General features: G+C 42.8%; 1 protein-coding gene across 4 annotated transcripts in view; it reads left to right on the top strand.

Annotated features, from left to right (window-relative positions):
* STARD3NL (STARD3 N-terminal like) overlaps positions 1 to 10,047 on the top strand; it is a 50,992-nt gene extending 40,945 nt beyond the window's left edge. For 3 of the 4 annotated variants that reach the window (XM_043588541.1, XM_043588542.1, XM_043588544.1), the window contains 3 exons: positions 459 to 554; positions 8,296 to 8,371; positions 9,551 to 10,047. In XM_043588541.1, the coding sequence (XP_043444476.1) occupies positions 459 to 554; positions 8,296 to 8,354 (155 nt within the window). In that variant the 3' untranslated portion in view covers positions 8,355 to 8,371; positions 9,551 to 10,047. Of the gene's footprint in view, positions 1 to 458; positions 555 to 8,295; positions 8,376 to 9,550 lie in introns of all 4 variants that reach the window. The other variant, XM_043588543.1, reaches the window with a different exon arrangement.
* The last annotated feature ends 4,151 nt before the right edge of the window (positions 10,048 to 14,198 follow it).

Here is a 14,198-nt window from a genome sequence, read left to right as displayed (position 1 = left end):
CTTTTTAAATAATAAATCTTTCTTCCCCATCTTACTGACGCTTTCCACATTTATACAAGTCTCTCCACTTATTGTGCCTTACATTTGCTATTTCCCTAACGAAGTGAATACTGGAGGCCATTTGTATGACCTACCAGGTGGTTTTGCTTTGTGCTTTGGTTTTGATTATGGTGATTTCTGCAGGGAGGAAAGTGTTCTCCAGGGAAAGAGGCCATAAATACTGACTCAAAGAATCCCCTGAGTCACAGGCAGGTTTTTAAGTCTGCTGCCATGTGCCCTCACAGCACTGGTTCATAGCGTAATAATAAAACCTATTTTTTGTTTGAAAGATTTTCTTTCTGGCAAGGGTTTTTCTCTTTTTTAGCGTAGCAACGACACCATTTTATTGTGCCTAACCTCGCCGAGAAGCTACCAGAACCGTGACGTCACTCTCAGCCTCTGAATTTCTTCCCTTCCAGGACTCCTGATAGTTCAGGATGCTTCGGAGAGGGCGGCACTCATACCTGGAGGTCTTTCTGATGGTCAGTTTTATTCTCCTCCTGAATCTGAAGCAGGTAACAAAAATGTGATTATCGCCTGTGTTTTCATCCATCATTCAAAAGCTCAGCCCTCCCTGCCTCTCCTGTCAGAACGCTGCTGAGCAGACATCTCACAGCGCAGGCACTTGGAGACGGAAATAACCGAGACGTGGTCTTGATGTGGGAGCAGTGGGGAGACACAGAGTGTAAAATACGTGTAACCCAGGGACACAGACCCCATGTGACCGGCCATGTGCATCTCAGACGACAGGCAGACGAGGGGAAGGGTCCGCTCCTCTTCTTACCCGTCATCCCCTAGCCCGACCTTCCTCCTGGGTCCCCGTGTCTGAGGGTGCAGCTCTCTGAGCTGTTGCCCGTGAAGAAAGCAGAGCCTCCCTGGGGACTCGGCCCTTTCTTAGGCCTCACATCCCTGCCTTCTCCAGGCCATTTCCACCCTCTGTATTTCTGCCTCCTTTACCTCATTCATTGCACCACTTCCTGTCTTCTCCACCTTCCCTTCAGCATTTCCTGCTTTGGTTTCTGCAGCCATTTGCTGCCTCGGTCACCCTCTCCCTGCCCCGCCAGAGCGCCATGTCAAATACAAAAATTGCATTGTCGTATGGCTTCCTCAAACCACTCGATGAGGTGGGAGTCTCATTATCCCTATTTCAGAGACCATCAGATTGAGGCACAGAGAGGGGAATCATTTGGGCAAGGTCTCTGGAGGAGTAGGAGGTGGTGGGATCTGAACCCCGGCTCAGTGCTGGAATCCGCGCTCACAGCTGATCCATGTGGGGCCTCTCAGTATTAATGGAAACGCAGCATTGACCACCTCTTCCCCTGCCCAGAAGCCTTCAGTGGCAGAAAGGATTAAGGAAGTCCTGGGTCCTGAGCCTGGCAGAAAGCACCATTTTGACCTCATTACCCAGTTGTCCGACCTCCTGGTACCGTCTCCGTGTGTTCTCTTCTTAGCTTTGCTGAAAACGTTGTGAGCCCAAGCCATCAAGCCATCGGGCAGCTTGCTTTTTCTGTTTGTCACACTGTCCCTCTGCAGACCTGCTCTCCGAGCACGGGAGAGAAGGCTGTCCCACTGCACCCCCACCCTCTGGCTCCTGGGAGAACATTCTCTGCATTTCCTAGGACATTTCTCCCACCTGTGCGGGCTGCACTGCCTTCAGCCCTGACCTGGCCTCGTTCTATCACTGGGGTGGAAACTTGAGTTAGAGAGACTGCGTTATTTCATTCCCCGCATTGAGCTTAGTAACTATTTGAAACACACACACACACATAGGATAGTAAAGCAGATTCCAGGCAGAATGAGGCATGTGAAAGATCAAAGGCCCAGCAATGTGACATAGTGAATCGTTGGAACTCGAAGTAACTTGTTATCCTGGGCTATTCATATTTGATATTAAAGCAGGTTAAATCAGGAAAGCATAGGGTCAGATGAACTACAGATGTGAATTGGCAGAATTTCTCTTCTCAGTCAGCAGAAGGTCAAAGAAGTATCAAACTCTCATTACCTCAGTATGAGGGTTACTTCGGGGAGATATTTGGTATGTCATAGGACTTGCTCTTTTGGCATAAAGGCAGTTCACAGTTTAGTCCGTGCTTTTGCACAGCTGTTATTTTTCTAACACTAGTAAAAGTTCTCAGCACTAATGTATTTACTTAATTAGAAACCCTAACTTGATATTCTCTGGACTATGTTGGATCTAAGCATGGGGTCAGACAAAATACAGATATGAACTAGGAGCCAATCTCTTTCTCAGGCGGCAGATACTCAATATAAGTATTCAGTTTTTCATTACCTTGCTATGAGGGTTATTTCATTGAGGTTTTTTTATGTCTCTTTTTTATGTCATAGGAGTCATTCTTTTGAAAGAAGGGAGTTCACATTGTTCATGCTTTTATCTAGCTTTTATTTTTCTAGGACTAACAAAAGTCTTGGTGCTAATATCTTTACCCAATTAGAAGTTCAGAACAGCCGGATAATGATAATGGGAGGAGTTACACCTTAGACATTCTTCATCAAACCTTCCAGTCCTGAATGCATTGGCTTCCTGTCTGACTTTTACCCCCACCTAGTGGAGTTCTTATCATGAATGGGCATTAAATTCTTCACGTGCTCTGTATGCATCTATTGAGATGATAATGTGGTTTTTGTCCTATATTCAGTTAATATGGTGATGCATTAAATAATATTTGGATGTCAAATCAGCTGTTTATATCTAGGAAAATTCCTACTTGGTCATGCTGGATGATCCACTATTATGTTTCTGGATTTGATTTGCTAATATTTTCTTGAGAATGTTTATCCTGATTCTCATGACATTTTACCTATTGGTCTTGTAGTTTTCTTTTTATGTCTTTGGCTTTAATATCAGTAATGCTGACCTCATAGAATACATTAGAAAGTCTTCCTAAACACTATATTTTCTGAATGAATTCTTCTTATGAATGATTAATATTTCTCCTTTAAATGTTTGATAGATTCTTCAAAGAAACCATCGGGGCTAAGAATTAATTATCTTTGTGGGAACACTTCTAATTCCTAATTCTGTATTATGTATAGATGTATTCAGATTTTTTATTTCTCGAGTCCATTTTGTTAATTTGTGTCTTTCTAGGAATTCATTTCTCCTAAATTATGTAATTGTTGACACAAATTATAATATTTCCTTATAATCATTTTAAATTTCTGTAGAGTTGGTAGCGATATTCTTTTTTTCTTGATTTTGGATATTTGTGTCTTCTTTCATTTCTTCTTTGTAACTCTAGGTTGATGTTTGTCAAACTTGTGATTTTCAAAAAAATGGACTTGTTTTCATTGGTATTTTTCTCTTGTTTTTCTGTTTTCCACTTCAGTTATTTCTGTTCCAATTTTTATTTCCTTTATTCTGTTTGGGTGAGTTTAGCTTACTCTTCTTTTCCATGATTGATTTTAGATTTTTCTTCTTTTTTGATAGAGGCATTTAAAGCTATAAATTTTGGGGTGCCTCGGTGGCTCAGTCGGTTAAGCATCTGACTTCAGTTCAGGTCATGATCTCGCCGTTCGTGGGTTTGAGCCCTCTCTCAAACCCTCTCTCTCTATGCTCCTCCCCAATTCACAGTCTGTCTGTCTGTCTATCTCTCTCAAAAATAAACATAAAAAAAAAAGAATATGAATTTTCATCTAGGCATTGCTTTAGCGACCTCTTATGAAATTTGATGTGTTACGTTTTCTTTTCATGTGTGCTTGGCTTTCATCAGGTTGCCTATTATGTGTCTACATGTGAATCTGTTTGTATACATCATAATCAGTATTTCTTTACTTTATTAAATATCTAGATTATTATCTCTCAAATAAGTTGGGATGTTTTCTTCAAACATTTTTTCTGTTCTTTTTTTCCTTTCTGCCTCTCTGGGAGTTCATTCCATATATGCTATCTCATTGGTCTCTGAACTCTTTTCAATTTTTCTTCAGTCTTTTTCTCTCTTCCTAAGATCGCATAACTTATACAGCTCTATCTTCAGTTTCACAGATTATTTCTTCTGCCAACTTGAATATTCTTTTAAACCCCTCTAGAGAATATTTTACTTAAATATTATATTTTTCTATTCCAGATTTTACATTTTTAAGTACCTTTTCTGTTTTGTAATTTGTCTCATTCTTTAGAATCTATTTGTTCATTTATTGTGGTCATGTTTTCCTTTAATTTTTTAAACGTGGTTTTCTGTATGTCCTTGAACATATTTTTAATAGCTGCTTTGAAGTCTGTCTGCTAGATAAAATACCTGGACACATTCAGAGACAGTTTCTATTGAATTGTTACGGGGTTTTATCCCCCTGAGAATAGTCACACTTTTTGATTCTTTTCCTATCTTTTTTTTTAGTTGAAAAATATTTTGTTGAAAATATATTTTAGCAACTCTAGATTCCGATTTCCCCCCCAGAGGTTGCTTTTATTGTTATGTTTTTGCTTAGAAAATTGCTTAGGCAAAATCTGTGAAATTGTGTCCCTTGCAGTGTGTGAGTGTTAACCCTACTCAGATTTTTAATTTTTAATTTATTTTTAAGCTTAGCTGTGGTCGCCAGTGGTTAGTGATTAGACAGAAATTGTGCTCAAACACCTTCATAAGACTTTCATCCTCTGCTAAGTGAAGTAAGTCAGTCAGAGAAAGACAAATACCATATGATTTCACTCATTTGTGGAATTTAAGAAAGGAAAAAAAAAACCCACAAAGAAATGAAAGACAAATAAAAAAACAGACTCTTAAATACAGAGAACAGACTTTTTACCAGAGGGCAGGTGGTGGGGGGGGGGGGGGATTGGTAAAATAGGTGAAAGGGATTAAGAGTACATTTTTTGGGATAAACAGTGAGTAATGTATAGAATTGATGAATCAGTATATCAGACACTGAAATCTAATCTAACAGTACACATTCATTATACCGGAAATGAAAAAAAGACTTCCATCCTCTGACAAATGGTTATTTGTATATATTGAGTAGCACATTCACATTTTAGGGAATATCAAGTCGTCCTCTGCTTCTACTCTTGGCTGAGTTTTTTCACATCTCCTCTGCCTATGTCCAAGGCCTCGGGATTGACCAGGAGTGTGTGGCCGGCTTGGGCTCTGCTGAGTCTCCGCTAAGCGTGCACATGGCTTCAGCCAAGCACACGTTTGCTGCAGCCACGACTGCAACCTCAGACCAGGACAGCCCCTGCCTTCCTGCCAGCGCACCCCTGCCTGAGTCTGTTGGTTCGCCCTCACACCGCTCCCCACTGCCTGTCCTATCTTGGAAGACCCTTCATGCCCAAGCAGGTGGGAGGTGGGGGAAGAATGAGATCAACGCCAGCAAGAGCACCAGTGTGGTTCCCTGAACTCTGCAGTTTTTCAAACATAAACACTTCTCAGATTGTTGTATGTCTTTGGACATTTCCCAGCTGCTGAAATGGTTAGTTTTGCTCATCTAGTTGAGTGTTACAGTTGCTTTTCAAGGAGAAGGTTTGTTAACTGCACTTGACCATAACCAGAAGGTCTTGTTACTATTTACTTTTGAATTATGTAAAGGATACATATTATTTAATGTACCTATGTTTTAATTAGAAGTTTGGCTTTATTTAGAACTCCCAAATTATTCCAAGACATTGTCACTCAAATGCTCTTAGCTTGGCAGGTGGAAAGTAAGGTCAGAAACAGGAAGAAAAGGTATGACCATTCTCCTTAGACTCGTTTCAGAGTGAGAACTTGTTAACTGGCTCCAGTGTGTCTACGATTTACAGCAATTTAATAGGCTAGAAAGCGAAGCGTTCCAACCACTGTGCCTTTATCTATTTATGTCACCACAAGCTCACCTGGACTGTGTGACATTTATGAGGTTAGGATGTGGGACACAATATTTTCTTCAGATTCTCCACTGTTCATTCTACTGGACCAGATTTGTTCTTGGCTCTAAAGCAGGCAGACATTCTCAGAAGGGAGAAAAAAATGTGTTGTTTGAGGTGTCTTATCTGACAAGAGGAAAGCAGCTGTGAGGCAGGCTGTTTCCTTTGTGCGTGAGGAGGCCCTAGCCCTAACCTGTACCTTGGTCTTCCCACTGCTCCTTTTTTATGTTCCTTCCCTGATTGTGAGAATAACACAGGCCTTTTATAAAAATGTGCATAGAACAGCAACCAAAGAGGGGCGCCTGGGTGGCTCAGTCAGTTAAGCGTCTGACTTCAGCTCAGGTCATGACCTCACGGTTCGTGAGTTCGAGCCCCACGTCGGACTCTGTGCTGACAGCTCAGAGCCTGGAGCCTGCTTCCGATTCTGTGTCTCCCTCTCTCTCTGCCTGTTCCCTGCTCACTCTTTCTCTCTCTCTTTCTAAAATAAATATTAAAAAAATTAAAACAAAGAACAGCAACCAAAAAACCTGTCCTTCAAACTCCATGACCACATCAGTATTAACAATTCAGTTTGTCTCCTGCTAGTTTTGTGTTTGTAATGTCACATAGGTGTGGCCATACTGCTGATGTTATTTATACCCTTTTTTAAAGATGATAATTTAAAATTTATAAAGTCAGTTTGTTGTATGTATTTTGGAATATCCAGAAGTGATTCAAGTCATCTGGTTATTTTCTTAGAGTCTTTCTTATTGGCACGATGTATTTAAGTTTTTATTTTTATCAATACGATCTTACGGGATACAGTTTTTTTCATTGTGTATTTGCTTTTACTTTATTATAAAATAGGCATTTCCCATGCTGTTTTGAACTGTATAAATATAAATGGATACAAGATATTTTGTGGAAATAAGATAATCATTTAACTTTTCTCCTACCCTCAAACATCTAGATTTTTTCCCAGATTTAAAAAAAAAAAATTTACGTCTATATATTTTTGAGAGACAGAGAGAGACAGAGTGTGAGTGGGGGAGGAGCAGAGAGAGAGGGAGACACAGAATCTGAAGCAGCCTCCAGGTTCAGCTGTCAGCACAGAGCCTGATGAGGGGTTTGAACTCACGAGTTGTGAGATCATGACTTGAGCTGAAATCGGACACTTAACTGACTGAGCCACCCAGGCACCCTTTCCCAGATTTTTTAGAAGTAAAATCTACTTAATGGAAAAAAGTATGATTGCGTCAGACATGTTTCCTCAAGGAATAATTGCAGAATGAAATGGCGGGGTCCAACGTACCAATAATCTAAGGTTCACAAGGCAGGACCCACCGCGGTGTCCCAGTGCTACAGTACTGTCACTCTCGGCATCAGGAAGTCCTCAAAACTCTCACTCACTGGGTACGGCGACTTTTAAAAATAAGTAGGGCGCCTGTTGGTTCAGTTTGTTAAATGTCCAACTTCAGCTCAGGTCACGATCTCGCGGTTCGTGAGTTCGAGCCCTGTGTCGGGCTCCGTGCTGACAGCTCAACGCCTGGAGCCTGCTTTGGATTGTATGTCACCCTCTCTTTCTGCCCCTCCCCTGCTCATGTGCTCTCTCTCTCTCTCTCTCTAAAGCAAACATTTTGAAAAAATTAAAACAAAGTCATAAAAAAATAAAACAGTACTATATCGAAAAAACCCAAATATAAGTGGACTTGCATAGATCATAACTATGCTGTTCAAGGGTCAACTGTATACCTTAAAAGACCTAAACAGTTAATATGGGAAAGTTTGTTTCTATAGACATATTTGAGCTAATATGTCATAAGCCATAAGATTAACATAGCATTGGGGCACCTGGGTGGCTCAGTGAGGTAAGCATCCGACTTCGGCTCAGGTCATGATCTCATAGTTTGTGAGTTCAAGCCCCACGTCGGGCTCTGTGCTGACAGCTGGGAGCCTGGAGCCTGCTTTGGATTCTGTGTCTCCCTCTCTCTCTGTCTCTGTCTCTCTCTCTCAAAAATTAATAAACATTAAAAATAAGTAGATTAAATGATTTGTACCAAAGCTCAGTGTCATCTACACTTGAAAAATACCTAAGCCTGTCAGCAAAGAGGAGGAGGAGGAGGACTAGGAGTAGATAATAATTCTTGCTTTATATGAAAACTTTCAGAACTACATAAGGGAAGTCCATTCAACTGATTAGTATGAGTGATCGATCCTATTTTAAGTGTTTTCTTCCTATGAGAAATAAAGTAAAACTTTATTTTACATGTACAGTTTTTTAACGTCAACCTTTAATACTGAGGATTAAATGAGCAGATGCACCTCCCACATAAAATTTGATGCCCGTATATTATCATTTCAAGCAAATGGCTTGTGTCCTTAATGGAATCTGATACTTTTTCTCCTTCCCTTTCCCTCCCTTGTAGGATCTGAAGAAGAAGCTGAAGAGAAGCAGGACGGTGAAAAACCACTTTTGGAACTATGAGTACTACTTTTGTGACAGTAAGTGCAACCGAAAGTATAGCAACAAACTAGTTAAATATGGATCGTTTCTCTGAGTAGATTCAAGGTGAAATTCGAAGAATATGAGTATAAATCTAGAGCCAGCTCTGTCCCATTCACATGAATTTATGGTTACATTTTTCTCATGTGAAATTTCTTACCATTCTTTTGCATCAGTATGAATTTGTAAAGTATAAAAAATACCTCAGAGTTCCCATTTCTTCTTTTTCTAATTGAGGTTAAAATTGGCACATAGCCTTACATGAGTCTCCCCGCCTACGGCATCATAATTCGATTATTTGCATACACCGTAAATCCCTGCTGCCAAGTGCTGTCATACACCTGCTTCCCATCCACATCTCTCCAGAGTAAGAATGAGTTCGTTACTGTTTACTTAGCCAGAGCGTCTCCATGTCAGGTGTTACTCAGTTACAAACCCCACCTAGTGTGCTGAGTGAGGGTAGCAATCCTACGCGACGTGGGTACCGAGCATCTCTGTCTACACCTGGGCAAATGGGACTAGCATGGTGAGTGACCGTCCCAGCGGGCACCGCTGGCGAGTGGCAGAGCTGGGACTCAGGCCCGCCCAGTCTGGTACCAGGGTCCGCCCTGGACCTGCACCCAGGTGTCCCCAAGTGCCGTGGAGCTCCCGAGATGAAAGGTGTGGTCCGGCCAGAGCAGTAGCCTGATGGGCCTCAAGGTGGAGCGTGTTGTTCAGCCCCTTGAGGTCATCAAAGGGAAACACTTCCACCCCGGAAATGGCAGCAAATGAACACAAAGTGAATTGTAGTGGCAGCGTGTCCACCTAATCACGTGATGACGGAAGGAAAGTGGTGCCGGGCTCAGAGCTGCTGAGTTGCTGGGACAGGCAGAGACTAGCCTGGGAGGCAGCCTGGGGGCAGTGAGCGGGCCCTGTTTCTAAAGCCCCTGCGCCCCAGCCCGCTCCAGCCCCGCTTTCTGCATCGGTGCTTGAGAGGCAGCAGAGATGGGGGCACGTGAACAGCCAAATTCAAGAAGGCTTTAAAATTAAGTTCTTAAGTGGCCACACCCAGGTCTTCACGTGTTTGTAGCCGCCCAGCTTCACACAGACTTTCTCATCGAAATACAGGGCAAAGTGTAGCACTTTACCTGTTAACACTGCGTCTCAAATATTCGTGTGTTCTCATCTCTTCTTCCCAGTGTGAGAAATCCGTCACTGAAAGTCACTGGAGGAGGACAAGGACCAGAGCTGGGGTCTTTCCTGTTGCAGGTTGAAGTCCTGACACCCGCCGCTGACTTCAGCGGACGGCCGATAAGGAACTTATTTATTGTAATACCTCATAGACGTCTTACCACACCCACGTACATTTAGGAGCCTGCCTGCGGCAGGTGCATCATGTGATGAGCCACACCGCCTTGGGTGAGACTGAGTCTGATCTGTCCGTGAATACTTGGAGCCGAGTCTTGTGCTGTATTCCCGATCAAAAGACTTCTTAATATATTGGAATAACACTTTTTTAGTAAGCAAAATCTCTTTTTATTTGCTTTGCAGGGTTGGAGGTGTTTTTTTTGTTTCATGTCTCAGATTTCTTTTGTATTTCTTTTTTTAACATCCTACATTTCCCTCGTGTTTTTTTAACTCACGCTTACGCGCTCTTTGTACAATTTTAAAAAGTAATAAAATCCAACGTATCGAAGTGGTTCATTTTACTTTTCTTATTTGGCATTATGTATTTGGCTTAAAGTATTGGGATTACCGAATGGGGCACGGAGGGGTGTGGATGCATGTTCGAGCATAACCAGACATTTTGCATTGTTTTCATTATGAAATGGTATCCTTCCCTTAGCAGTAAGGTTCTGAAATAACTGAGAGTCTTCTTTTGGATGAACAAGAGAAGACCGTGGCCATCATTTCTCTTTATGTGGCTAATTTGAACTGAAATAAACTAAATTACATCGTGAACTCCTTCTTTCAGATATGCATGTTCACCTCAATGCCTCATAGAAGGCAGCGTGTCTGTTAGTTTTCTGGTCTTATTCACTGTGTCCTTCAAGAAAAACTCAACTGTGTGTAGTGACAGTGGTGGCAACTGGCCGTCTGTGCAGGTCACGTCAGCTCCGTCTGTGCTCGTTCTGACACTGGACCAGAGGACCAGAGTGCCACGAGGAGGGTTGTGGGAGGCTGAGGCCTAAGCGGAAAGAGCCTCCTAGTGGAGAAAGGGTGAGGAGTGTCTGCAGGGTCTGGCCGAATCTCGAGAACTCAGTGGAGGGGCCTCAAGTAGAATACCCTGTCTCAGGAGGGGAGCTGCATACACACCAGGCCCCCAGATGATGCCTCAGCCGGATGTCCCTGTATATTTACCTTGAGAAAGAGCCCTCACCTACATACGCTGGGCTGAACCAGTAGCACGTGGCCCATGCTCCTGGAAGCCGAGACTCGCCCAAGAAGTTGACTCTCAGAGCACAGACCAAGAGGAATGAAGTCTGTGTTGAGAATGCGCAGTGAAGGCAGACTGGAAGCATAAAAGGCTGATCTCAGAAAATCTGCTTTGCCAGGCACCGGACAGATTGGGTCCCGGGGCTGGGCACCCTCTCTGTACCGTACGCGGGTGGCGTGGAGGTGGGGACACTTGCTCGTTGTGCTCACATTACTGAATGCTCTTCCACTTGACCCCCAGCACACTGTTATCTCCTGTGCATGTCTGCTATGGAACCTTGCTTAGCTTCATGCTACGGTATTGTGTCCCTTTGGAAGGACTGAGATGATCCAGCACGTGACATCCAATTACACAGTTGACTAAGGGCCTCCATATGTCTGTTCTCGTGAGGAAAAAAGTCCCTTCCTGTTGCCCCCCTACCTGTGCTAATAGTTTCATGTGCCCGGGTCTTGGGTTCCCCTGTCCGCACTGACAAAATGAGACCGAAAGTACCACCTGAGGAAATCGCACGCCAGGGAGAAGCGCAGATCCTTGGTAGATATCAGGATTAACTGGGGCCACGAGAAGTCTGCGGGCCATTCCCCGCAGAACAGATGCATCGGACTGGACTGAAGGTGCAGCGTGTCAACAGTCCTGGTCATACGATTCCCAACTCATGAAGCAGCTACTTGGAATGAACTTGGTATAAAATAGGGGAACCCCTCACCCACAGGATAAGAGTATGTTTGGCAGCAATCATATGCGTGTGTGCAGATGGATTTTTCTTTCATTAGCTGTGACCTTTTGGAAGTGAGCAAAGTTGGCTGTGGTTTAACTGCCCTTAATTTATCATGCAGCACCCCAGCCACCGCTTGCACAGCCCCAACCAGTAGGGGCCGGTTTGACTTCAAGCATTTTCCACGAATCAACCACATTTGATAGAGCGAATAGACCAGAAAAACCCTGAGAAAACAAAACAGCAGCCCCTTCCTGCCCCCCACACTGTCCCCTGCACCACCGCCCTCCCCCTCTCTGCACCTGCCAGTGCAGAACAGAGCCCGCAGGGCTGCCCAGGTCGGGTTGGGGAAGGGAGGGGCTGAGGATTGGAAGCCACAGGGGACACTGAAATCAGCCCACACGGCTCTGGGTCATTTGCTAGTCTCCCCTTTGCCTCTGTGCTTTCCATACACAGAAACAGTTCCAGATCTCTAGAGGCCCAGGTACTTGGTCTAAAGAGGCCTAATTAAATCCCTGAAAATGAAGGAATGGATGAAAATTAAATTTCCTCCTTTTGTGTATTTGGTGGGTCTTGTGCTGTTTCTACCTCCACTTAGTCTCCAAAAGCACCTGTTTCACAGAAACTGAAGCTGATTGTAAATAAACAAAAAATCCTTCCCAATTTTAAATGAGACATTATTTTATTCTAGTATATAAAAACTTTTACTTTAGGGGCGCCTGGGTGGCTTAGTCGGTTGGGTGTCCGTCTTCTGCTCAGGTCATGATCTTACGGTTCCTGAGTTCTTGCCCCATGTCAGGCTCTGTGCTGACAGCTTGGAGACTGGAGCCTGCTTCGAATTCTGTGTCTCCCTCTGTCTCTGTGCCTCCCCTGCTCATGCTCTGTTTCTCTTTCTCTGAAAGATAAACATTAAAAATTTTTAACTTTTACTTTTTTTTTTTTTTGATGTTTATTTATTTTTGAGACAGAGACAGACAGAGCATGAACAGGGGAGGGTCAGAGAGACAGGGAGACACAGAATCTGAAGCAGGCTCCAGGCTCTGAGCTGTCACCACAGAGCCCAACACGGGGCTCGAACCCACGGATCATGAGATCATGACCTGAGCCGAAGTCGGACGCTTAACCGACTGAGCCACCCAGGTGCCCCTTTTTAACTTTTACTTTAAAAGGATTCATTAGAAAAAGAGAAAAACAATCACTAATTTCTTCACCCACCTACTGTGCATTGAACATTGTGTTTTATACCCACATTTGTAGAAATATACATACACATATAAATGAGTGTCATACTTAATAGTATTATTCCTCAGAAATTATGGTCAAAGGACTGGACAAATATTGTACAAAAAAAGAAACATAAATGGACTCAATCTATGAAAATATGGTTATCCTCATCAGAAAAAACAAAACCACGGTGGAATACTACTTTTCACCTGTCAGGTTACCAAAATCCTGATGTTTGACAAGCACAGTCCTGACACTGACCTACACTGTGGTGGGAAGGGCACAATGGCGTTACCTCTGTCGGGGTAAGTTGGCAATACCTTCAAAATTACAAGTACACATGTCCAATATTATAAAACAAGATTATAATTTCAGCATATTTTATAATAGTAAAAGATTGGAAGGAATCCATTCGTCTATCACAAGGAACTGATCTTACAAAATGTACGTTCACCAGTAAAATACTGTTCAGCTACGTGTCCTTATATATGGACATAAAAAGAGCTGAAGAATATATAAGTGAGAAAAGCAGAATAATGTATGTTGTATACTACCTGTGTGTTGGAAGAAAATGAGACATATTTGTATTTATGTTTATATGTAAACTCATATTTGCAGAAATAACTCGAAAGATGCACAAGAAAGAAAAATGTGACCTGCAAATGTTGGGGAGGTAGAGACAGTGTTTGAAACAATATTTCTTAGTTCAATTTTTAGAGTGTTTTGAATTTGAAATCATATGAAGGTATAATCTACCAATTTTATTACGGGCCTGCCGTGTATATTTCTTCAACAACACTTCCTGATTAATTTTCCGTATCTTTAACAATCTGCATTTTTTTTGTAGGTGCATGTTAGTCCGTCATGTGACATCATTTAGTTTATTTTTCTGGTTTCTTATTGGGCGTTTGAGTTCATTTGCGACTGTTGTGAATGGTGCTACAGCATTGCACGTAAATCTTAGTGTGTTCAGTGTGTGTGTGTGTGTATGTGTGTGTGTGTTCTATATTACTTCTAAAGTATATCTGCCAACGGTATATACAAATGCTATTGAGGACTTGCATGTATTCAGCATAAAAACTCATCGCATTCACAAAACTCCAGGAGATGTGTCGCTGTAAGTCCGTTTTATAAATGGGAAAATTATGGCACAGAGAGTTCAAATAGCTATAGACCCAAGATTTAAACCCAGGCACTTGGGGTCCAGAGTCCAAGCACTTAACCCCTCCAGCACCCTCCCTTCCAATGTTAGTGCAGCTCTCATGGGGTTCTTGTGACATCGGGAAACATGGTGCACGTGAGACACTGGTCCAGGTCTGACACACCAGCCAGGCATGCAACATGTTATAGCCTTTGCCACTGGAGTGTCTTAAACCAAATGAGTCTAATTCAGCTGCCTTTTGAAGGAGTAATAACTTGGGCACCTTCACTGGCTGTGGCTCCCCTGGGGACAGTGCCCCAAAGAAGGCAT

This window comes from Prionailurus bengalensis, chromosome A2, assembly GCF_016509475.1.
Source record: "Prionailurus bengalensis isolate Pbe53 chromosome A2, Fcat_Pben_1.1_paternal_pri, whole genome shotgun sequence".
Taxonomy (NCBI): Eukaryota; Metazoa; Chordata; class Mammalia; order Carnivora; family Felidae; genus Prionailurus; species Prionailurus bengalensis.
This window is presented reverse-complemented; position numbering and strand designations above follow the sequence as displayed.